Consider the following 23,710-nt stretch of genomic DNA (forward strand, 5'->3'; position numbering starts at 1 on the left):
GTTTTATACAACTGTCCCTTAGCAAAGCCATAAAAGCCAGAGAACAGTGTGTACAAATTGATTTTTTCCTGTTGTTTCTCTTATTCAGTTTGCCTCTTCTGGTGACAGAGGTGGCTCAGTTCCTATAAGCCAAAACAATAATTTCTCCTGTTTGAAGTGGTGGAAAGGTATAACAACAAAATCAAAATCTGACAAAGAAATAACAAAAGATCATTTTATGCACAAAACCCCCTATACACTTGGTTCATGTGTCATTGTCATCTAACAATAACTCACTTTCTGACAGACCATAACCTAGTCTGAATGAACAGAAATTTCTTCCTATGCAACGAGATGTTTTCTGTATTTCTGTACTTTATAGATAAGTTTATTTTTTATTGATTCATGTTTACAAACTTCAATACAAACTTCGAAAAAAATTTTATGTACGCTACGCAAAAATCTCTCTCCACAGAGCATCCATTACACATGCAAAAAATTTTTTAGCAAGAGAGAAGGAAAAAAGGTCCATCAAGGGATGTGTTCTTCTCCAACCATTCCCATACTAATTGTCTGACCTGAATCATGCAGGACAGACTTATTGCTTAGAGTCTATGTTGGAACTTCATCCTGTAAAGAGTCTTACACACCACAGCAAGCAATGTAAATGAAATTATGTAAGTTAGAAGAGTTTAATCAGGTCTGTGTTTGGTGCATCTGTACTAACGTCAAGAATTCTTCAAGGAGTTCAGTTCTACTCCTATCTGTGCTCAGATAGAGTATATTCCTCCCAGGTACTGAAACATTTTAGCTGTAGCCCACTTCTGTATAAGATTGCCTTTCTCCTGCTAACAGCCACACCAGTTCATTTTATACAGCAGGCATCAAAGTCACTCAGCAATTTTTCTGACAGCAGAAGTAAAAGCTGGTGATGTGCTTCCTGTAATTTCTTGTGTTTCTCAGAGCTGCTCAGAGGTTCAAAATAACGCTATTAACAGAATGAAATGAAATACCTTACCAGTGTTGCAATCACACACACATAGTCATGCTGATGTTGGCCAAACATTAGAGAAACAGCTGGTCATAGATAAGTCGTCTACTTCTTTCTTTGCTGCCTTATGGCAAAGAGTCATCTCCACACCCCTTGGGCCAGAGCTCTGGAGCAAGCACCGAGCTGGACCAGGCGCAGAGAGATCAGCACGTCCACACTGCCACACACCGCCCTTCTTGTGGCAGTGGCACAGCACGACCCCAAGATGCTGCTGGTTCCCTGAACCCCATCTCCGCAGGGATCTCCAACCCTGCTCCTGCCAGAGCTAACTCGGTGGTGGCAAACTACAGAGGTGGAAGTTAAGGACACATCCCTGCAGCTTAGACACTGAGATTTACTGAACCAGCTGCAGACGTTTTCTCTTCAGAATATCTATACATTGTTGTATTTTTTTTTAATATGCAGTATTAGCCCAGAAAGCTTTACATCTGTTCAGCATGATCTAGCATTAACACACATGCTCCCAACATCTGACTGGAAAAGGTATGTGTCGCTTTTAATTTTAATACCATAAAGAAAAAAATTTCATGGTATAGAAGCCATCAGGGTCACGTAGGGAATTCTCATTTCTTCTCAGCTGCAGCTGTAAGCACTCCTGGGACTGCGGCTGACATGCATCATCAGTTACAATTAAATGCTCTAATTTTTTTTTTTAAAAAAGGTTTCTTTCCTAAACATCTTTGGGGACCATGGGCCATGTCAGCTTTACCATGTTTGAAATGGCAATTGATCAATATAACACTAAAACTGCCAAGTCACAATATTACCACTACACTTAACAGCAGCGTTCTGCAGTATTTTTAATGAGGACACATCATCTAACACCTTAGGATTTAGTTCAGCCTGGTGTCCCTGCGGAGCTTTGCTGGAGGGTTGGGTGAAAGGGGACAGGAAAAATGAAACCATTTTGCTATACTTTTAATTTCAGATGATTTGTAATATATAACAAGCTCCTCATCAAAGACCCTGCAGCTTGTAGATGAAATGATGCATTAGCATGATCTGCATGCTTCAATTACTGCTTGTCAGTGCAGAAACTCACTCGAGTTGTTCCCTGACAGACTTCCAGCATCAAACCCAACAGAACGTCCTACGCACAGCACAGTGACAGTTCCAGGCTTTTTATCTCAATTGCCACTAGGCCACTTTCCAAATAGTGAATAACTTGGGTTTTTCCCTTTGTTTTGACCTCCTGCACGGCTAACATAAAGTGTGGCAAATTTTGGTGTGTTGGGTTTTTTTGCTTGGTGGGGGGTGGTGTGTTTTGTTTTGTCTGGACGGGGGGGTGTGGATGGGGTTTTTAGTGCGTTTGTTTGTTGTTTGGGGAGTATTGGTAGGTTGTTTTAATACTAGATTGCAATATAACAGAAGTAAAACAGACTGAAGACCCTTTCAATGTAATTCTCTGGAAGAAGATCCAAAGATGTAAACCAGGCTTTCCCTTTAATTATTTCTACAGCAAAACGCACATATCTTTTTTAGGATCTCCACTAAGAGACACCACTTGATGCTGACTTCTTTTTGCTATCCATTCTTTTTTCTTGTATACTGTGCACTTTGGGAAAAGCTCTTGCTTGGGTTTGATTGTTTGAGATGGACTCCGATTTAGATAGAATTTGTTCATGCTGATGAGAGATAAGACTTCTCTTAATCTTTTGGAGTTATAATTTCATTGGACAGACTTTGGGCTAATTCACATCTACAAGTCTATTTGTTGTTGTGGAATCACTATAAAGGCTGCTCTTCTCTTTTTTATGCTCCACTATGTCCATGTTAGACCGTGAACAGTTTGGTGTCACTCTCAGACAGGGATGCTAAAAGCTGTAATTAACAAAACATTCAGTTTATGTAAACACCTGTCTGATGTAAATATCTGTTTCTAAATGCAGTAATATGCACACATACCTAGTTTTCATGCTGTCTCAGGGTCTAGTAAATAGATTCCTGGAGTATTTTATTTGATTGATTGTTTTGTTTGTTTTCTTTTTGGTTTTTGTTTGGTTTTTTGTTTGGTTGGTTGGGGGGGGGCGTTTTGTTTGTTTGTGGGGTTTGTGTGTTGTTTTTTGTTTGTGCTTTGGTTTTGTTATTGTTGGGTTTTTTTTGGTTTGGTTGTCTGTTGGTTTTTAACTGGAATTTAGACAAATGAGGGATTTCACCAACTGGATCCCCATTTATCAAAAACAAAACAAAACACAGAAATGGTCTGCACGCTTAATGTCTATTTTGCAGGGAAAATACATTACATATGGGAACTGAATTAACACAATAGATTCATTTAAGGAATAGAAATTCCCTTTTTAAAAAAATCCTTCCTAAATAGAGATCAGATTTGGAACTGTTCTCAATACATTAGCAGCTTTTTAACAACAAATTGTACCAAATCTCAACAGCTTACCTCAAAACAAATCATACCACTCACTATAATATCCACACATCTTAAGAAACTGATACCACTACCTGGGCAAGCTTCCTCTTCCTTGCAATAGATTCAGTTTACTTTCTTATTCTGCAGTTCCCTTTCAAAGCTTGCTTTTCTTGGGGTGTATTAAAAAACATGACACCAGGAGCTACAATCATCCAGATACAGCCCAGCCATCTAATGCACAGAAGAACCAGTTCTGGTCACTCAGCATCAGGTCATTCTCCAAGAAGCAAAGACAAAGAGGACTCCCACGTTAAAGAATTATCAACAACTCTGTGTCTACTCTCAGCTCTGACCTGGACCATGGGTAATTTCCAGACACTGGTAAAAACTGTCTTAGGATGCAGAAGATGCAGAAGATGCAAATCTAATAGTCTAATAAAGAACTTGCATGCCCTATTTATGATGAAAATAGATAAGAAGAATGACCAATCTGTAGTCATTCTGTTGTTTTCAGGAAGATTTGTCTTCACAAATAACATTCCTCTAGAGCTCCATGAATGGAATTAATGTATTATGCATCGACAATAGCTCATTAGATACCAACAAGGAGAAAGGCAATTGAAAAGTCAATGTTCTGCTGGAGTTCTACCACCTTGTGCTCAGAAATTTCCAGATTTGTCCAATTCCAATTCATATATTCTATGTTATCATTTGATTGACAAGCAAGGCCTGACCTTGAAAGAAAGCAATATCAGCAATATCTAGGGGCCATGAGGAATGGACAGTTTTCTGTGCATGGGATGTTATATGTAAATATTTAGTGTCAAAGAATACGGGCTAAATTAAGAGTAAAGTAAAACACATGAGACTGCCTATCCAAAACATTCTGTTGATCTCTCTTGTTTACAATGGAAAAATAAAAAATCTAATTATGTCTGCACGTATACATGCAAAGCCAGAAATTACCAGGCAATGTGTATTGTTATTTCTCAGACTGAGGGACAGGAAAGAAGCTGCTTCTTCCATTCACCCTTCACCTATTATTCTCACAATAAAACCTCACAAAAGATAACGCAAAAACAACCCGAATAACGTACTGCAGTTGATATTCTGTAATGGTAATCCAGAAGCTAGATTTCATTTCTTTAAGCTTCTTAACCAAAAATACATGGCTTTCCATAGCTCCATTTTGAAGAAAAATAAATGAACCAGTTAATTTGAAATGCCATGAAGCCACATTTCGTATTTCTGTATATGACACTTAGAAACCTGTTTCCCCTTCTACTTTTTTCAGAAATGTGAAATAGTCTCTTCTGCTGCGCTACTTTAGAGGCCTCTAGAGAGTTTTTGTTTATATACAGCTATGTATGGATCCATATGGCTACCTATTTAAATGCAATAATACTAGTAGCCACAATTCTGCCATTTTCACCAGATACTTGGTTTTGTACCCGTATTTATACAGTGTTTTATGTCAATTTGTATGAAGATGAAATAGCACTTGTAAAGTTGTTTGTTTATTTTAAATGTCGACATCCTTTCATTTGATTCCTTGGGAGAGCCAAGAAATTAAATTGCAGGAGGGGAAAAAAGCTGATAATTAACTAATTTCAAAAGTATTCTCTGAAGAGAGGATTTAATAAATAGAATGTTAATACTAAATTTACTTGGGGAGCGAACAAAACAGGAAACAATGGGGTACAGGAAACTTCACAAGGATATTCTGTTTAGATCTTGAAATGAAGAATATCTGGTAACCCACCAGTACTACCCTTCTAAATGTTGGGTAGATGCTTTTGGGTGGCCATACCTCTAAAATGAAAGTTTGAAAGGTTCAAGTGGCTGCTTGTGTGTTTAGGAAGTTGCATTTGCAGCCCTGAAATAAGAAAGGAGGCAGGGCAGGCAGGGAGATGAGGTAACTGCCCTGTCTTCTCAAACTAATCCAACCTTTTTTTCCTCTCTTTCTTCATTACATTGACAAGCATGGAGAAGAGCAGAGATTTAAAGTCAGAAACACAAAGGCAATGCCCCAAATCTGTGGCGAGCAGCTGTGCCTGTGCACACTGCCAGCAGCCGCTGGCCCCTCTGCCAGCCCTTGCCCGCCCCACCGGGACAGGGACCCAAAAGGCTCCCAGCAAAGCGGCCGTCACCTCATCCCACTCACAAATACATTACAGACCTGGGCCAGAATCCCTCCAGCGATCTGCGGGGAAAGGCACAAATGAGGTACCAAGTGGGTGGCTTGTAGCAGTGTGTTTCTCTGTTATCTGAGTTTACAGCATCACCTCGCAGTCTCTCGGGCATCCTCTCGACTCAGTTTGCTTGTTTATTAATTTGTAAGCCTTCTTCACACTGAACAGCCTCCCATTATTCTCTATCTTATGGTTTTAGCTTTCACCCAAATTTCTTTTACTTTGTGTGATCAGCAGGGAAGGCTCTCAAGTTATCCAGGAGCTGAAGAGCTCATTTATAAGACGACAATAAAACTGGGTGGTAGCACAGACTGATCATCCCCTTTCTGCCAAGGTTGTGAAACAAAATCAGGCTAAGTGACATCTGTTTCAGCCCCAAATTTAGTCATAACAGGAACAAGCCCAGAAGATGACAAGGCATTCCTGATTTTAAATCCTCTATTTACTGGAGCTGAATTTCCCCACTAATTAAAGCTTACCATCTCCCCCCAGCCATACTACTCCTTTGTATAGGTTAGTTCCATGTTGGCTCTGAATTTTATCTTGAGACTACTTTGCCTAGTTGTATTTCCTTCTCTTGTGGTGTGATTAGTATTCAGTGCTACATGACCTAAAAATAGAATAAATACAGCAAAAAAGGCTGAAATAATCACTGTTTAAACACTAAGGCTCATGTCAGAGCACCAGGGAAGCACAGCTTGCAATCAGGGTTGTACTTTACATTTCTTTTTTCTTGCTAGCTACACATTCAGCCAAAATCCAGACCTGTTTTGCACCAATATACAACCTTGATAATATGAAAACAAGACTGAAATGTATGAATCTGCAGAAATTCTGGAATCACAAGTGTATACTCTAAATGTACGGTTGTGAGTTACAACTAAATATATTAAAACATATGCATGTCTCTAAACATAAAAAAAAAAATCACTAAACTTGAACCTCAAATTTGTTTTGTTTTTTTTCTTTTTTTTCAAATTCATTTCGTCTTTTATCAAACTACTCTTTTAGGCCCAGAGTTTTTCACCTTCAAACCCAGGAAGAGCTGCAAGAACACAAAAATTAGAAGAAACAGATATGAACATTTAAACATGTTTTTTTGTAAAGTAGACATTCACTTAGATGAATGGCAGAGGAAAAGTCAGACACTCATTACAACTCAAATTATCTTATACCCTGTACTTGAGAGCTTTCTGTTTCCAGCACGGCTTTCACCATCTCTCAGCAAAAGGTGCTGTACACGGCACTTACTGAAGCGAAAAGACAAACACCCTGTGCACGTTCCACTACTCCGTCACCAGAAGGGACTCGCTCACCCAGACCCTCCTGGGCACTCCCAGCTCATGATGCAGCACCATGTCCTACCTACGGACCAGACACTGCTCACCCATCGCACAGAAAGAGACGGGACAGTGCACCATTGGGACGACAATACGTGTTCTTCCTACGCTACTGATAGAGAATGAAGATTGAGAGTGATCAACAGACTTGCTCAGCCTCAGAGCAGAAGTGGAAAAAAACTCACCAGCTCTCGGATCTCCCTGTTATCTTGCACTAAGAATCTGTCCGGTCTTGGAGGAAGTTGAGTAGATGAGGTTCCACAAATGGATGACTCAGAGCGAAAAGAGGTAGGACATTAAAAGAGATGGAGGAAATCGCACCTTCGCTTTGGATTTGTTGTTTTTGTTAGTGTTTTTTTCTCTGCTTCTTAACACATCTGGTCATGACTAACTTTTGGATGCAAACAGTTGAATCCTGGCCACGTATAGAGTGGCCAGCAAACAGAATAGCACAGTGTCAAGTGGTACATGGTGGCTGTTGCCTCTCTGTGCACCAGGCACAGATTTTCCACTTTCATTTCTAACCTGCTGCTGCTGCTGAGAAATATGTATTTGTTTTCACATTTTGAAAGTCAGGAATTCTGAGTTCTTTCACAGATAGCTGCTCTGCTAAACCAAGTCAGGCTCTTCTTCATGGTATCCAGTAAAAGCATCTCCCTTATGAGAAAAGGCTGAGGGAGCTGGGGCTCTTTAGCTTGGAGGAGACTGAGTGGTGACCTCATTAATGTTTACAGATATATAAAGGTTGAGTGTCATGAGGATGGAGCCAGGCTCTTCTCGGTGACAACCAATGATAGGACAAGGGGCAATGGGTACAAACTAGAACACAGGAGGTCCCACTTAAATTTGAGAAGAAACTTCTTCTCAGTGAGGTTGACAGAACACTGGAACAGGCTGCCCAGGGAGGTTGTGGAGTCTCCTACTCTGGAGGCATTAAAGACCTGCCTGGATGCCTTCCTGTGTAACCTCATCTGGGTGTTCCTGCTCCAGCAGGCAGATTGGACTGGATGACCTTTCGAGGTCCCTTCCAATCCCTAACATTCTGTGATTCTGTGATAAGCACAAAAGGCAATGGACACATAAAGAATTACATAAGAAACAATGTTCTTACTGTAAGGGTGATCAAACGGTGGCAGAGGCTGCCCAGAGAGGTGGTGCAGCTTCCATCTTTGGAGATGCCTATACACAAAACCCAGCTGGACACAGACCTGAGTCACCTGCTCTAGTTGACCAGAAAGGTTGAACTAGGTGATCTCCAGATGTACCTTCCAACCTCAGCTGTGCTGTGATTCTGTGAGCGTCATGAATTTTGCACACTACCCAGGACAAAAACCACACAGTGTGTTTATTTTTTATTTTGCACTCTGTTGGAGTATGATTCCTCTAAACTATTTCATCATCATGTAACAAGCCACCAGCAATAAGTTACTATCACAAAGTAAGAAAACTGATGCAGGTAACTATTTTTTTTTTTTAATTCCATTAATCTCTCTCCTATCGCAACATTTTCTGCATTAAGACACTATTTCATCATGTGTGAATAACTCACACTCACTCTCTCTTCATCTCAGTTTATGTGAAATCACATCTAAACCAACAAAACATCATGACTGTCTCACTGAAAAAAGCCCTGCTCAAATAAACCTGGATGAAGAAATATTCATGGCTATTGAATCCTTCAGAACTTCTGTTTAAAACACTGCATTTTTATTTTGAAAACAGAAAGCTGCATTCATTATGTGGGGGTTTAAAACCTGTCACGAGAGAGCTGTCAGGCTCTTTGCATTTGCCCTGTACTACTCCTAAGCTAATTCTGTTGTATTACAGCACTTTACCAACACCGTTCATGTGGGACATGCTGCCTTCCTTCTGCAGGAGTACAAACCAGAGATGAGGTTACCAAAAAGCATCAGCAACACTTGGGTCTCCTGTGCCCAGAATGATGCCCCGTTTTTTAGTCCACAGTCTTCTCAAGTCAATTTAATCGATTTACGCTCTGCAATTCAGACTCCCTGGCTAAAAAATGACACACACAGTTCTAATACAGGGCTCTTCAACTCTCTGAATTATAGTAAAAATCTACTGAAATACAATGTCTTTGGTGACAGTGACAAAGCAAACTTCACTAAGCTGTGTTTAAAAAGACTCAAAGCTAAATGAAACTAATTTTCACTTTAAATCTGATTTTGACACTGACATACCATTATTGTTGAAGATCTTCACATAATGCATGCTTTTTTCCATCTAGACGTACTTCATTAGAGAAACTTTTTTTTATTCTGTTTACAAAGAGGATTAGAAAGCCCTGCATCTTTCACTACAATCCAACAAGCTGAAAATTCGTACTCATCAGTCTCAACCCACAGGAACAGCAAAAATACCTGCAAGAAGACATGGTGGGAAACACAAAGTTTTACAGGTAAGGGATTTGACAGTAGATGAGACTTAAATCACTCCCATACAGCTTCAAATTCTTCCTCTGAAGTTCACAGAGCCCAAAACAATTAGGTTTTCAAGCAGGAAGAAAACACTTCCTAAAAATAATTATCCCTACGAGGCATGGCTATTTGCAACCTCAGAATACACATATGGGCAAACCCATTTAAAAACAAACAAGCACAGAAACATGGCTGCTGAATAAATGGCAAAGGCAAAAAGAAAAGGAAGAAAAAACAGAGGTAAAAAATGATGTGCCAAGTCACTCAGCTCTGTTTGCTGTGGCTGCTGTACCCTGCAGAGCTCGCTGTGAGCCATTTGCTCTGCTCCAGGTGGGTGAACCCAGGAGCGAGAGCGGCACACAAGCCCATGCACAGTCATTTTTCTCTCTCATTACTCTCTCGTGAGCTCTCCTTCTTACTACACATTTTCACTTCTCTCTGCTGTACCAGTGTTGTTATCTCTGGTGCAACAATATATGAGTCATATTCAGGAAAGTCACAGTGGGAAATTTTTCATAAGGCAGTTAGCCATGGTATACCCTTGCATTAAGCAAAGCAGGTTAACTAGATAAACCTTGCATCTTTCAGAGAAGCAGGATCAAAGCAGATAACTAATTTGTAATTATACACAATTCCTCACCACAAATTTAAAACAACAGCAACAAAACACACAAAAAACACACACACAAAAAGAAACAAACAAAAACAAAAAGACAAAAGAACAAAAAACATTGGAAATATATGGGCTAATTAATTCACGGTTGCTGTAAGATACAATATATCTCATTGTTGCATTTATGTTCTTCCACGTTTTCTTCCGTAACTCAAACAACTAAGGGAAAAGAAACCCGATTTTCACTTATGCAGCTCACACCTAAAAGGGCAGCTAGTTGAGCCAATAGGCTTTGGTATTGAATTATTAAGAATGCAATTCAAATTCACAGTTATTTAGAAAACAACAATATCAAAAGACATTTTACTGCAGTGGAGAAAACCACACATGATATGCTTTAGCTGCGTACAATCTGTTCAGCTGCACAGTTCAACACAATTCAAACAAAATTAAAGGTTGCAAATCAGGTATTACTGCAGGCCTTTGAGAAGATATTTTTACCCAGAGATTTCTTCTTGTTTCATTAAAATGGCTCAAGGAAGCAAGATACAGGATTAAGCCAAGCTGTGCGTCACTAGGCAATACAGATATGTCTCTCACACACAAAAAAGCATCTGAAAGTGATGAAAAAACAGGTGAATTTACCTACTAAAGCTGTTGATAATCATGACCCAATTTTGTGAATACTTGCACAGATGAGGAGACCTAATCTTTTGTTTGAGACCACTCATGGGAACAATACAGAAGGAAGAGGTGAGGAATTCCCTAGCTGAGTACAGTCACCAACCCTACAATAACCTGTAAATAATCAATAATAATAGTTATTCAAACAAATAAGTAATTTGGGGTACAGAAAGCCTGGTTTCAAGTTGCTCTTACAGGTGAACGACATAGAAACCAGAAATTATCAAGATTGCAATTCCAAGGAAACACAGAGTGTATTGTGATATCCCGACAATAAATATAGATTTTTTACAATGGCATGATATGAAAAATGGATGAGAGAGCACATCCAGTTTAGTGCAAGCGTTTCATACCAAAACATCCCACTTGCTGTAGCAGAAACGCATCTCAAGTTCAGCACACATTCAAATCTTCGCAGGACCTGCTCAGACCCCTCCAAACCAAACTCTGTCTCTCTCTGGTCATTCTCGTCTTTCCCTAAGGACACAGGGGAGCCCGACGTCTCGCTGCATCTACCCTAACAACTGCAGGGCGCACTACAACTTCATCAACAGTTTCCTTCAAACATCGCACATTTTTCCCTCTTCCTCAGTGCCCTTTTCCCTTTCTGTTTGCCCAGAACTACTGACATATGTCCTGGCTCCTCGCAGCCTTCGGTGCATGGCAGCACTCCCACCCCTTCATTTCAGCTCAACTTGGGCATCTGCCCATTTTCCTGCCATTCCAAATTCTTCTTACCCATAATGAAACAAACACCAATAAGGAGTCTTCTCTCTTGCCCCCAAGAAATAAATCCCTTCTGCCAGATACACGCAGTATCCCTCTGGACAGGGTTTCTACCTGTCAATTTTTCTCTTTAGAGGTGATGGGCTGAAAGTAATGTCACTCCTTAGAGTCAGTAGGTGGATGAAGTTTTTGGCAGCTCTCCCAGAAACCCTTTTCTTGTTTCTGCAAGATACTGCTGGGGCAAAGTTGCTAATCTACAACTGTGCTGCAAATCTCAGCCCAAGAACATATGTTCTTGTGCTGTCAAGAGAGAGAACTGCAGTGAAAACATTACGTAGTGCCAACAGCCCACAAAAGATATATGGGTACTCAAGCTCAATGCACTGAGCAGAAAATTAAGATTGTTCTCATTGCTTTGCTTGAAATGTCTGTGTCATCTATAATCAACAAAACAGTCTGGAACAAAGCACAGCCATCTCTTTTTGTTATCGGAGTAGCTGAAGAAAACAACCTAACATAAGAAAAGTAGTGAGGACTTCATGTAGTTAAAATAAGCAAAATACATTTGTAAAAATTCAGTGGTAGTACTTTGGTAAGTGACGGGTGACAGAGCCTTCAAAAATTCACCTTTTAGAATAATACTACAAATGAAATTATTGCTAATACTGAGAAAGGAACAAGGAATTCTTAGCATCCATTCCCAAGATTCACTACAAAATCTTGACTTACATGAAGAAATCAAGACACTGAAAACACACCAACAAAAGTCTAACACAAATGAATTTGGGATTAATTCACTAAATGTGTTGCACAAGCAATTATTATGTAATTCCAGTTAGTTACTGCATCTCACCTATGAATAATAGCGCTCTATTCAAAGAATCGATGTATACAGTGTGCAAAAATGATACAAGAAATTACCAATATCTATTGTACTAACTAACCTACATTAGTTCTTTCTGATCTTCTTGATCTAATGTTCCCTTGTGCCTGGCTTCCCATCACTACATGAGATCACACGCATTCCTTTCCAGTTTGGTCACCCTGTTCCAGCAGACATGAAATATTTTCACAAAAATCAAGAGCAAGTACATGCTGAACAACTAACGATGCAAGATTAGTGTGAAAGATTAGCTGCTGTTCAATTCTCTCCAATATCTGTTAACTTCAAACACTCAAAGAAATCTGATTATGCTATGTATGGCCCTCCACATCTATGCCTGTGGAGTAATGAAGTGCAGTCTCAAAATTATAATAACTGAAAATGTTAACACTTCAAATGGATTAGATTATATTTCTTTTCCAAATCAGAATAGCATAAAAGATATTTTTCAAAACAACATGCACTTCTGTGCCACACCAGTACAAGTGACAGGAAATACACTGTTACCTACCTGGAATCTCGACCAAGCACAGACCTGACGATACTGTGTTAAACTGGCATCTCTGTAAGAATGTGGACCTCAATGCCTACAAGCACTGAGCTTTTATGAAATAAACACAAGCCCACTGCAGATAGTTCATCTCATTAGCAGCATGTAAAGACTTCTTTGTTTGGGGTGTGGGAGTCCTGGCTGCAGAGTCTTAGTTTGCTTTTATACTACACAGAATTAATATTAATAATGAAGAAAAAAAATAAAATAGCTATAAGTAGCTGCATATTTTCCAACTGGATTTTGTGCTGTGCAGTCAGAATGGTAACTGAAAGTGCAGCTTTCTTTAAAAATGACTCATTTCTATTGGAAAATGTATATATGTTTTTCCTTTTGAGTTTGTCTGTCAGTTGCCATCACAATTATGGGCAATGTCAGAGGCTGTGCAAAAGGGAATATTTGTTTCATTTTCTTTCAATAATGCACTGAGAAGAGAGGTTCCTGTTGACTTCTCCAGCTACTAATATAATTCGTGTAGAGATCCTGAAACCATACTGAAAAAATCAGGGAAAAAAATACTCACTTTACATTTCACTGTTTTAGTTTTAAGAATGTTATGAAGGAGAGACAGCATTTGCAATTTGTGCTTTGTATTACCTGACTAGTGCCTCAGAAAGTAAAATCTAGCAATGCTGTCAGAAAGAGAGCACCAGACTGGCTGTGGGCATGCAGATTATTCATTTACATTAGGACTTCTATGGAGATCAGTAAAAATCATAAACATGACCCATTTGCATTCAAAGAAAACATGTGACAGCATTTAGGTCCCACTTTGCAGAGTAATGAGTAATCAGAGCTTCAACTACAGTTAATGACAATATCAAGTTTTCAGAGCCCCTGCTGTGGGCATCACTGAGAGTCTCCTGAGCGCAGGACACTCCTCAGCTGACAATGGGGTTTGGTGGACAAGGTCAGAAATCACAGGTTTAAACCAGGAGGAAGTGAGAGAAGGACAAAGCAACAATTAAAGATTCACACACATTTCTCATTTACTAGATAAAGAGGGGGAAAGAAATATACCTTTCTTTCATGAGCACTGGGTACGCCAGGGGTGTTTTGCTTGAGAAATCCTGCTGTTGTGGACCACCTTGTAGGGTTTTTCCGTGAAGGCTCTTCTGAAGAAAAATTTGTGTCACTTACAGAGGTTGAGAGGCCAATCAGTGCAGGGTCACTGCTACGTCGGACATGAAGAGGCATATCTGAAGAATAAAACAGACAGTAAATAAACACTGACTAGATTTAAAATGTTTTTCACATAAGATAAATATTTTTTCAAGCTTTGGTTGGGTGGTTTTGACCAAATGTGGTTTTCACAGAGTAACAAGTTACCGACCTCAGCATAGTTCCTCAAGGACAAGGTCTGTTTCCTCAAAACCACAGCCTTGCCGCTTGGTCACATGAGGAGAAAACGAGGGCCAAAGCAAACTCACTCAATATAGCACAGCTTTAAAAGTACAAAGACAGCATCGCTACTATCTCTCTCCATTGGTAAAAAAAAAGAGAAGACACAGCATAGGATTGAATAACTAAGAGGCTAGGGTGACTTACGGATCTTTTAAAGAGCAAGTAGCCAATAGTCTAAATTCAACAGCCTGGTGACAAAGGAGGTGTACACTAGGATGATATGTCCCTGACGCCACAGACAGGGCTGCTGCGGGCACGGCCAGCACTGCTCAGCAGCCTCTGCAGCGACTCACAGCCTCCTCAAACAGCCTCTCCACTCCTTCCCAAAAAGTTATGGAAGCGACTGTTTTCGATTCGGCATTTGCCTCTTCCTGACAGCTGAAACACGACCTGTGCTGATTTACTCTGATTCCCTTTGCCTTCCAGCCGGCACGACTGGCAGGAGAAAAATATTTCATTAGTAATAAATGATGCAGTGGGCAGATAGACTGATTGGAAAGGGATAGGTTCTTTTAATATATGTAGAGGTCAAATCCATTCTGGAAACTTTGATGGCACATTAAAGTTAGTTTCTCTTGAAATACAACTTAATTTTTTCCAATTTCATTTATTATCCTACAACAAATATCCACACATCTATCGCCTCCTTGCCCAAACAGAAGTTTCATTGCCTGCATTTGCGACCCTTTAGCGCTCTCTCACTCGGCATCAGAATAGAGGGGATGTGATTTATCACTTGTATTTCTCTTTACTGTTGCACTGGGAGCCTTGAATGCAAAGTGGAAAAGGAAAAGGTGAAAGCTCTGGCACGTAAGGAGCAGAGTCAGTAGGAAAGGAACGCTGGGCAGCAGCTGAGAACGAAAACCAGGACTGTGTTTCCATGCTTTGAGGAAACAGTTCCAGGGGAAGCTGAAGGTGCTTATCTCACAGTACTAGCAGGAAAATACAATGACGGGAGTTTGATAAGTGACTGGTCTTGTTTCACAACATGTTAATGCTATGTATAATAATACTAAATATAGAATCTTATTTTGTGTGGCATTATAAAGACACTGAGAGCTACGAGAAGCCATGCCACACACATAAAAAAATGTGTGAGTTGGTTTTTGTTTGGTTTGTTTTTAACAACCAGGACTCATGCTGCTGAGATAGGCACAAGTGTTACACAATGAAACACCAAAACAGTCATTCCATTTCATGTCCATTCTGGTATACAAGAATAACAGAGAATTAATTAATGTTGTTCCCACAATCGTTATACTACTTCTTGTTCCTTTGAAAATTCTGTTTTTCTATTTGTAGATTATTTTCATAATAAAAATAGTCACAGGAGTTAATTTATAGCAAATAAAATATTTTCTTTCATAAATATGCACATTTGTATATCATATATATGTATAAAACAACTAGAAGTAATTAAAATAATATTTCAGGAAATAACATTTTAATTACACAGAAAAGTATTTATGGTCTGAGTTACCTCTACTTGGATTTTAGTTACTCAGTATATACTCATACACTCATAACAGAGGTTTTTCTTTGATTGCTTTGCCTTCAACTAATTCAAGTTTCTCGAAGGAGCTGAAGGTGAAGCCTCTCCTTTCCCCATAGAGGGCAAATGTGATAAAGGACACTGCCAAATGGCAAGAGATGTCTGTACCCAAGGTGACACAGCCGCATCCCCGCCACGGCCCCATGCCACACAGGGAAGTGACCCATGAACTGCGATGCCTGGACACCCACTTTCGTTTATTACATTAGCCTGGGCTAGAAAGCAGCTCTGTCATACTTAGCGCCACTTAAGAAAATCACCAATCTATATCTGTTCCAAACAGCAGCTCAGGCATATCATCCTGTTTGCTTTTGCTACCCACCCTACAACACAGAATTACAATTTTCAAACATGAGTTCACTTGCTCCTTATGCTCGTACATCTATATATGAGCACGGTGATAGCAAAATGTTCTTGTATTCTTACAGCCTTTCTTCAAATCACTTGACAAAACAAAAAGTTCAGTTGAGTGAACTTCTGTAAGAAAAGAAGCCAAATTGGCAACAAAGAAAGGAAGAAACTGGAACTCACATCAGCACTTCTGGAGGTGAGTGAGCGATTATTGCTGCCTTGCCTTTTGCTTTGTAGCAAAAACATGACAGTTTGTACGCTGCTAAGTAGCAGAGAATTTTCACAATACAGAAAGTTAATCATGCAACAGTATTCACAAATATTAATATCCTCCAGGGAAAACATTAACATGAGAAGTTTCTCTACAAAATCTGTTAGCTGATGAGCCACACCTTGAATATGATCCATTGAATTTTAGTAAGATTAGTCACTGAGGTATTTTCAGACATTTATTGAACACTTCTCCAAATCTTAAAAAAAAAAGGTATCCTGCCAATGCAAACATGCAACGTGATCAGTTCTAGTCTCTCCCTATGAAAATTGTGCTATACATAAGGAAAAGTGATCTGTATCACTAATCAAGCTTCACAATAAAGTGAATTATAAAAGACTAATTCAGGTGTGTTGGATCCATATATTTCCCAGTTAAACTAGAAATGAAACATATGGCAATTTTTTTTAATTGCTGGAGTGGGACAAGCACATGGAGCTGGCTCTAGTGTATGCTGCTTGGCAATGGTCAATACCACCTCAGGTATTAATCCAAGAATTAAATCCTATTCATACTACATTAACCAGAAGTTGTAAATACAACCTCCTGCATTCCTGTCTCCAGTTCTTTTCTGAGAGACCATTCTAACTTGGTTTTGATACTCTCCATTAAGAAAACAAAACAGAATATATTGAACAGATTCTTCTACCAATATATTGTTGGTTTATTCTGGTTTACCTGATTTATAGATTTGAAGAAGATATACTTTGAAATATTAAAAGGAAAATCAAAGGAAAGGAACTTAATAATTAAACCACAAGATGAAGTGCGCATGGGACCCATGCAATGTCACTGATTCCAGGATGATGGCTGATACTGTTTGAAGTCTGTGGTTTCTTTGAAGAGTGGATAAAACAGCAATGAACTCTAATCACAAGGCTTCAAATTCTCTGTGGCACTAATGCACTGTAAATATTGATTTGCTTCTGCAGCTAAGGTGCCTTTTAAATAAGTACTTGAAACGGTAAATCTAATAAGGAATTACAGGAAGTTTTAAAAGTCTAAGAATTAAGGAAAAATTAAATTACAAATCATGAAAGTTACCACTAACTCAGTTCTTGAGCCACCTTGAAGGACTTGAAGTATTCAGCAATGAGTCCAACACTGTAACTTCAGAAAGAATTATGTGTGACAGAGAATCCCATTAAGTTATGTATATGGCCACAGTTCTGCTAGAAAATGGTTATTTGTAGGAGAAATCCAAGCTGGATAACAAAACGCTCACATTCATAGTCATGAAATTCTGACTGGAAGTTTCATTTTATTAAAAGGAACAGCAGTTTCACTATAAATTATAAAAACAGCCAATATACATTTTATAACCATCTTTAAATGTTAAGAACACAGAGTTGTACCTTTCCTTCCTGCCAGCAATTCCATTTGTATTTTAAAAGGGTCGTCACCTTTTCTGATTTTCAAATATGCTCACGAGCAAAAGCATTTGAGGATCTGGCAAATTTCATCCATAAAGCTGAATATGTCCTGTGTGCAGGCATTCAGCACAAAGGATGGGGCTCTCAGAGGCGAGCTAATTCATACCTTCCCATTCCAATTCCCTCTGCGATGTCAGCTTGGAGGGCATGACTAGAAAAATACACACATATATTTATATAGCATAACCAAGAAGATTTCAATTGATGTTTCAGCTCCTCATTGCCACTGGCAGCTTGCACAGTTTGGTGTGCGGTGAATTTAAGGCACAGAGATGAAAAATTATCTTATGGTTGTTTCTGGCCACCTCACCCAGACCATCAGGTCCATGACTGATGAGCAGACCTGACCAGGACTTGTCCCTGCCCTTCACACTCAAGAGTCTTCTCTGGAGATAAAGATGACTCAGTAAAAGTGAAAAACTCTGTGGGACAGAGTAGCTTCCAGCAAGGAAGTTGCTCAGAGTGTCTGAAAAGTGAGCCTGTAGACATATATATACGTTGAGGTGTGTTGTATTATCACAGTATGTACAGAGAGCCTACCTAGCATCAAGAAACTAGCCTGGGGGTGGAAGATACTCAGTAGTCCTACTGCCTGTGTCACCCATCCAGCCCATCATACCACTCAAATCCTGCCTGGAGTTCAAAGAGGAAGGATGGCTCAGGGTCATCCTGGGCTCAGGAAAGCAGGACTGCTTCTGTCAGCTTAAAACACTTGAAACTACAAGTTAAGACTTTGTCCATATTTAACTGAAATAGCTTTTTAAAAATATTTAGATTACACTTGAGTTTCAAACTCCAGCACAGCTCCCCAAGCTCTGGTTCCAATTTCAGCAGGTTCAATTGAGCTCCTCATTCCACTCAGTTGGACACAGTGAAAAACAAACATCCCTTATGACCTTGAAAAGCTCAGATCCCCAGATCGGTTCAGCTTCCACCCTTGCAAACCTCTAGAGACAAGACAGTGGTAATTTCCAAAGACCACTGAGGCTGCTGCAAACTGGACTAGCACAGGGGTTTTGAAAGCTTTTTCTCTTCAGGCAGAAGAAAAACAGCTGGAGACAAAAACCAACTGATTTTGAGCTTACCTACAAGCTGCATCAAACCCTAGCAGTAGCTAACATCAGCCAGCACTTCTCCACAAGATAAACGAAACAGTGCAAAACAAATGAATGCATGTTGCATTAGAAAGGAAAAAATACTAAAAATCTAACCAGTTCCAAGAGGGGAAGAACTACTCCCTGGACAACTGCATCACCTGTCCTGCAGAGGCAACCTCAGGCCTGCGATCCGGAGGTGGCTGCTGGGAGGGATGTGAAACAGCAGCACTACAAAGCTGCCACCAGTCACCCGTCTCTTCAGAAACATGCTTTTAGACATGACATCAATGGGAGAAGATAGATATACACCACCAACTCTCTCCTCATGGCGCAGAGCAGCAGTTTTCTCTCCCCTAGAATCCATTCCACTTTTAAATAATGATATTTTAATAAAAGAATTTGAAGCATTTCCCAAATTTACTTGGTCAAACTCTTCAGATTTTTTTTTCCTAAATTGGTATTATGTTCTCCAAGTTCATCATCCTGTTACTAGTTAGCCCCCGTTCACTTACAAAACTATCTCTTCCTTTTATGTGTCCCAGACAATTACAGGATTTCTCCCCTAAATGGTGCTGTGCAGCTTCACCTCTGCCTCTTTTAATTCTCTATTGCTGTTCACTACTGTAAATATTATTCTGATCTTAACTTCTTCAGAAGACACCCAGAATAGTGTATTTTTCTTATGAAATACTCTCAGTGCTGTCTTACAAGGACTATCCTCCCTGTCTTTTTTTGAACTTTGACACTAATACATAGTCAGCAACAATCGGATTTGGGTATTTTATTGTCATGGCATCAATCCAGAACATCCACAGAAATCCTAAAACTTTTCTTATAGCCTCACTTCAATATCTTTGTCTTGTGAATTGAAGTGTAAGTTAAGTTTAGATCCATATTCTTATATGTTAGCTTCTATTTATTCAGGCTGAATTAAATTGTATTTTTCCAGTGTATGTACTACATCTCTATTGGATTATTTATCTTTCTTTCATTCATGTTATTCTCTTTTCCTACTTCATGAACATCTGGAAATGTAATTAACAAACTATTTACAGTACTGTTTCTCCCAGATTTAAAGGTGTTAAAACCAAAACTAACAGGAATCCTCACAACACCCTACTGGACAATAATCCCCAGACTAAGATTGTCTTCAACTATTAAGATGTCTACACTGATTTGCAAACCATACTGACGTGTTTATGCTCACACTAACTTGGAATTTCCAGGACACTTAAATTTCTATCAAATGCTTTAAGATTTACAAATATTACATCAGTTGCACACCATTCACCTACAAATGCTAACTACCTAGTGTTCACGGTTCTCCCTTTCAGCAGTACAAGAAAGTTTAGGATGACACAGTTTAGATAATTAGCATTTCTCTACTTGAAAATATGTTTATGCTTAAAAACGTCAGCTTCTAAAATGAATTTCTCTACATTCAAAACTCTTGGATAAATAACGAGACTGCCATTCCTCTTACAGCGGAAAAAAAAAACATTGTTAACTTCACACAATTCCAGATATTTATAACTACTTCATCTACAAACCCAACTGTTTTAGTTATTCTTCTAGCTATTCATCTTCAAACAACAGCCAATGTACTTCCTCACAGACATATTTTCAATGTTATCAAATATTGTTCTCTGCTTTTTTATTTCTTTGGCTTTGAAAAGACATATTTATAAGCATTTGAACATTAAAATAATGACAAATCACAATTATCTTGTTTTCCACATACTACTGCCCCATGCATTGGAGATGTGGTCGGCGGGGCAGAGGCTGCACCACAGCACTAAAAATGCCCAACGTGGTCTCGGCAGATAAACGAGGCAGGTCCTGGGACTCTTACACTCAGCCTTCAAAATCTGACAGGGGCGCATATGTCCCTAACCTTCCCATAGATTTAGAAAAAATACACTTGGCTGTGTAAAATGTACAAACAAAAACCCACCACATGCTAACATATACCTTTAAAGAAATACAAGACAGTACATTAGCATGCCTACCGTCAAAAACAAGAACTAAAAACATCTCTAGAAGAATGGACAACGGTGAAAAGAATGCAACCAAGCCACCAAAACAGTCTTATAACAAAGCAAAAGAAAGAAGAAAAGTCCTTACCTTCTTAAATGTAATTTTCAATCTCTTTAAATAGAACCTAGGTTTTCCATTTTCCCAACCATGACTGCTCACTGACTTTGAAATTCAAAAATAAGAAAACATCAACCTGCCACAGTTATATTTTAATAATGAGGTAAAGTTAAATCCTCATCTTGAAAGGCCTTTAAAATAACAATCTTTCTTCTGTTTCTCTAATATTCTTTCTTCTTACTTTTGAATACTAAGATCCAGGAGGAAAAAAATGATTGCACCTTGAAACTCAATTTACTTAGACACTGACTTTTAAAGCTAATTAGAGAAAGATCTTTAAAACTGAAATTAAAATTTAATTACCGACACCCTCTCTGTCTCCTTTCTCTGGGCTTTTTTCTAAAATGCAAATATCTTTACATGCCAAGAGAAAAGACAAAAATGTCAGATCTTACAAATGTTCTACTCATCTCTGTCAAAAAAAAAAAAAAGTTTCAGTATGTTTTAATGAGCAGCAGTCTCAGTTTTTTGGGTACGCTCTTCATGAATTTTCTTAAAACATGCTGGGTTACCTCTTTACCTATTTTCACACTATGGCTACAAATCCAGGAAGAGTGCACTTCTAGTCCCCCAGATGTTACAATTTTTTTGCAAAATATCATCTTGCTTGTTACCTCTTCAAACACTTGTGTGACAGTAGAAGCATCATCAGCTTTGCTCCTGCTGAAGTTTTTCTGCTTACATCAAAGATCATGCCTTGCTAATAAGACTCTGATTGATATTTAGTTATATTATAATGAAGGCACTGTATTTTGTATCTGCATTCACGATTCATTTTGCAGTGCAGGCAGGGGGCTGCAATGACAGGAGACAATTCCTAGCTGCTTTGAGTTGATAATGCTTCACCGCTCTGAGACGCAGGAAGCTGGCAGATATTTTTCTTACCACAACTTTGAAAAATCCCCTAAAACTGAATGGTAAAGTTGCTCCTGTTAGTGACCGCAAAGCAGTGCTGTTAAAACTGCATGCTGTTCACAGTCTAAATGCTTTGGGTAGGTTCAGAAAGGCTCACTTAGAGGAAGAAGATTCCAACTTTCTTCCGGACAGAAGGGCAGAAACAAAGATGCAACAATAGAATTTAGACTAACTTAAAGAGCTCAGTTGGGAAGAACCAGGAATAACATAATTTGCATGATACACATTAAGGTTCTTTCATTGGTGAGCTTCAGCCACAGAAAACCTGCTTTGGTTGCCAATGTCATGATCCTGTTCTGGTCCCCAGGCCACCATGGTGCCTTTTTACAAGGAAAAAGGGTTGGTAAAAGCGCCATTACTGTGCAGTTCCAGATACTGGGGGTTCAGAACTACTTGCCAGTCTACAATCCACTTTTGACTTATTCTAGAATCGACTTTCTATCAACATCTGCTGTCAACACAGCCTCGTGCATCGCTACATCACTTCGTATGTGAGGTGGGAATTCCTATGTAGATCATGTCTACATACCGAAGAGTTAAACAGGCTTAAGCGCAATTCAGCAGTATGTGTGTAATTAGTGTGTGTTGTTACACAAGTTCTCACAAAGCTGATACAGGAATCTCTCTCCTTCCCTAATCTCCATCAGAACCTGATGTTGCATCCACTGGCTCATTAATTACAGCCCTAATGTTAATTGACTTTTCAAAAGGCAAGGCCCACACTGCCTCCGGCTGCCCTTCTGCATCACCTCTGTGGCTCTCGCCCTCCAAAGGAAGCCCTGCCAGCCAACAGCAAGGAAATTAAAACCTACGGTATTTCTACTGGGGCTCAGAAGGGGGAAAAAAACAACTAAACTTCAGGATTAGTAAAAACACCACAACAGAACCACCACCAAATAGTCTAGAGTATGATAAATAACAGGCAGCATTGAGATTCTATCGGTATCTTAACTATGTGCACGGTGAACAAACAGTGTGTGATGTTTGTTCACCTCATTTATACTTGAAACAGTGAGTGAAGAGGTATTTCTTTGCCAGCGATCAGATGAATACTCCACCTTTGAAAGTGTTTGGCTGTTCATCTGGCGCCACTCCACGTTTCCACAGAGCAGAACCTCCTCACACGGAGCAGGCACTGGGCACTGGGCCTCTCCTCCCCGCGGCCGGGCCGAGCACGGCCGGCTCCAGCCTCGCTGCACCACCAACAAGTACAGGAATCGTCAAAAACCCAGCTGGGCTTTGTTTGAGCTGTAAAATGGTGGCTTATACCCAGCTCGCAAGCCACTGCCAGGCTGGAGAAGGCAACAGTTTGGGGATATTAACACCTGGAGGCGGATCTGAACCTGCACTACCCAAAATCCACATAGCTTCATTAAAGAAGTTGTTTACATAGATTTTTAAATGAAGCATAATAGTTATGACAATCAATAAAATTGGGCTACAATCATTTAAAGGCCTTTGTTTGTTTTGTTTCATGGTTTGGGTTTTGTTGTTGTTTTTTGGGGGTGTTTGTTTGGGGTTTTTGTGGTGTTCTTGTTTTTTTGTGATGGATTTTGTTTGTTTGCATTTTGGTTTTGGTCTTGTTTTGTTCCCAGAAATTATGTGTGCATGCATTTTCATAGCTATATGCAGGAAATTTAAAGAAAAAAAAAGAACATGAGAGAAGGAGCAGCCTTTACTGCACACTACCGAGCTTCCGACATGGAAAAAAA

General features: G+C 39.4%; 1 protein-coding gene across 12 annotated transcripts in view; it reads right to left on the reverse strand.

Moving 5' to 3' along the window:
* Nucleotides 1-23,710, reverse strand: part of PARD3 (par-3 family cell polarity regulator) — a 459,106-nt gene that overhangs the window by 262,570 nt on the left and 172,826 nt on the right. For all 12 annotated transcript variants that reach the window (XM_065830909.2, XM_065830908.2, XM_065830907.2 and 9 more), the window contains exon 4: nt 13,842-14,020. In XM_065830909.2, coding sequence (XP_065686981.1) covers nt 13,842-14,020 — 179 coding nt within the window. The remainder of the gene's footprint in view (nt 1-13,841; nt 14,021-23,710) is intronic.

This window comes from Patagioenas fasciata, chromosome 2 (genome assembly GCF_037038585.1).
Source record: "Patagioenas fasciata isolate bPatFas1 chromosome 2, bPatFas1.hap1, whole genome shotgun sequence".
Taxonomy (NCBI): Eukaryota; Metazoa; Chordata; class Aves; order Columbiformes; family Columbidae; genus Patagioenas; species Patagioenas fasciata.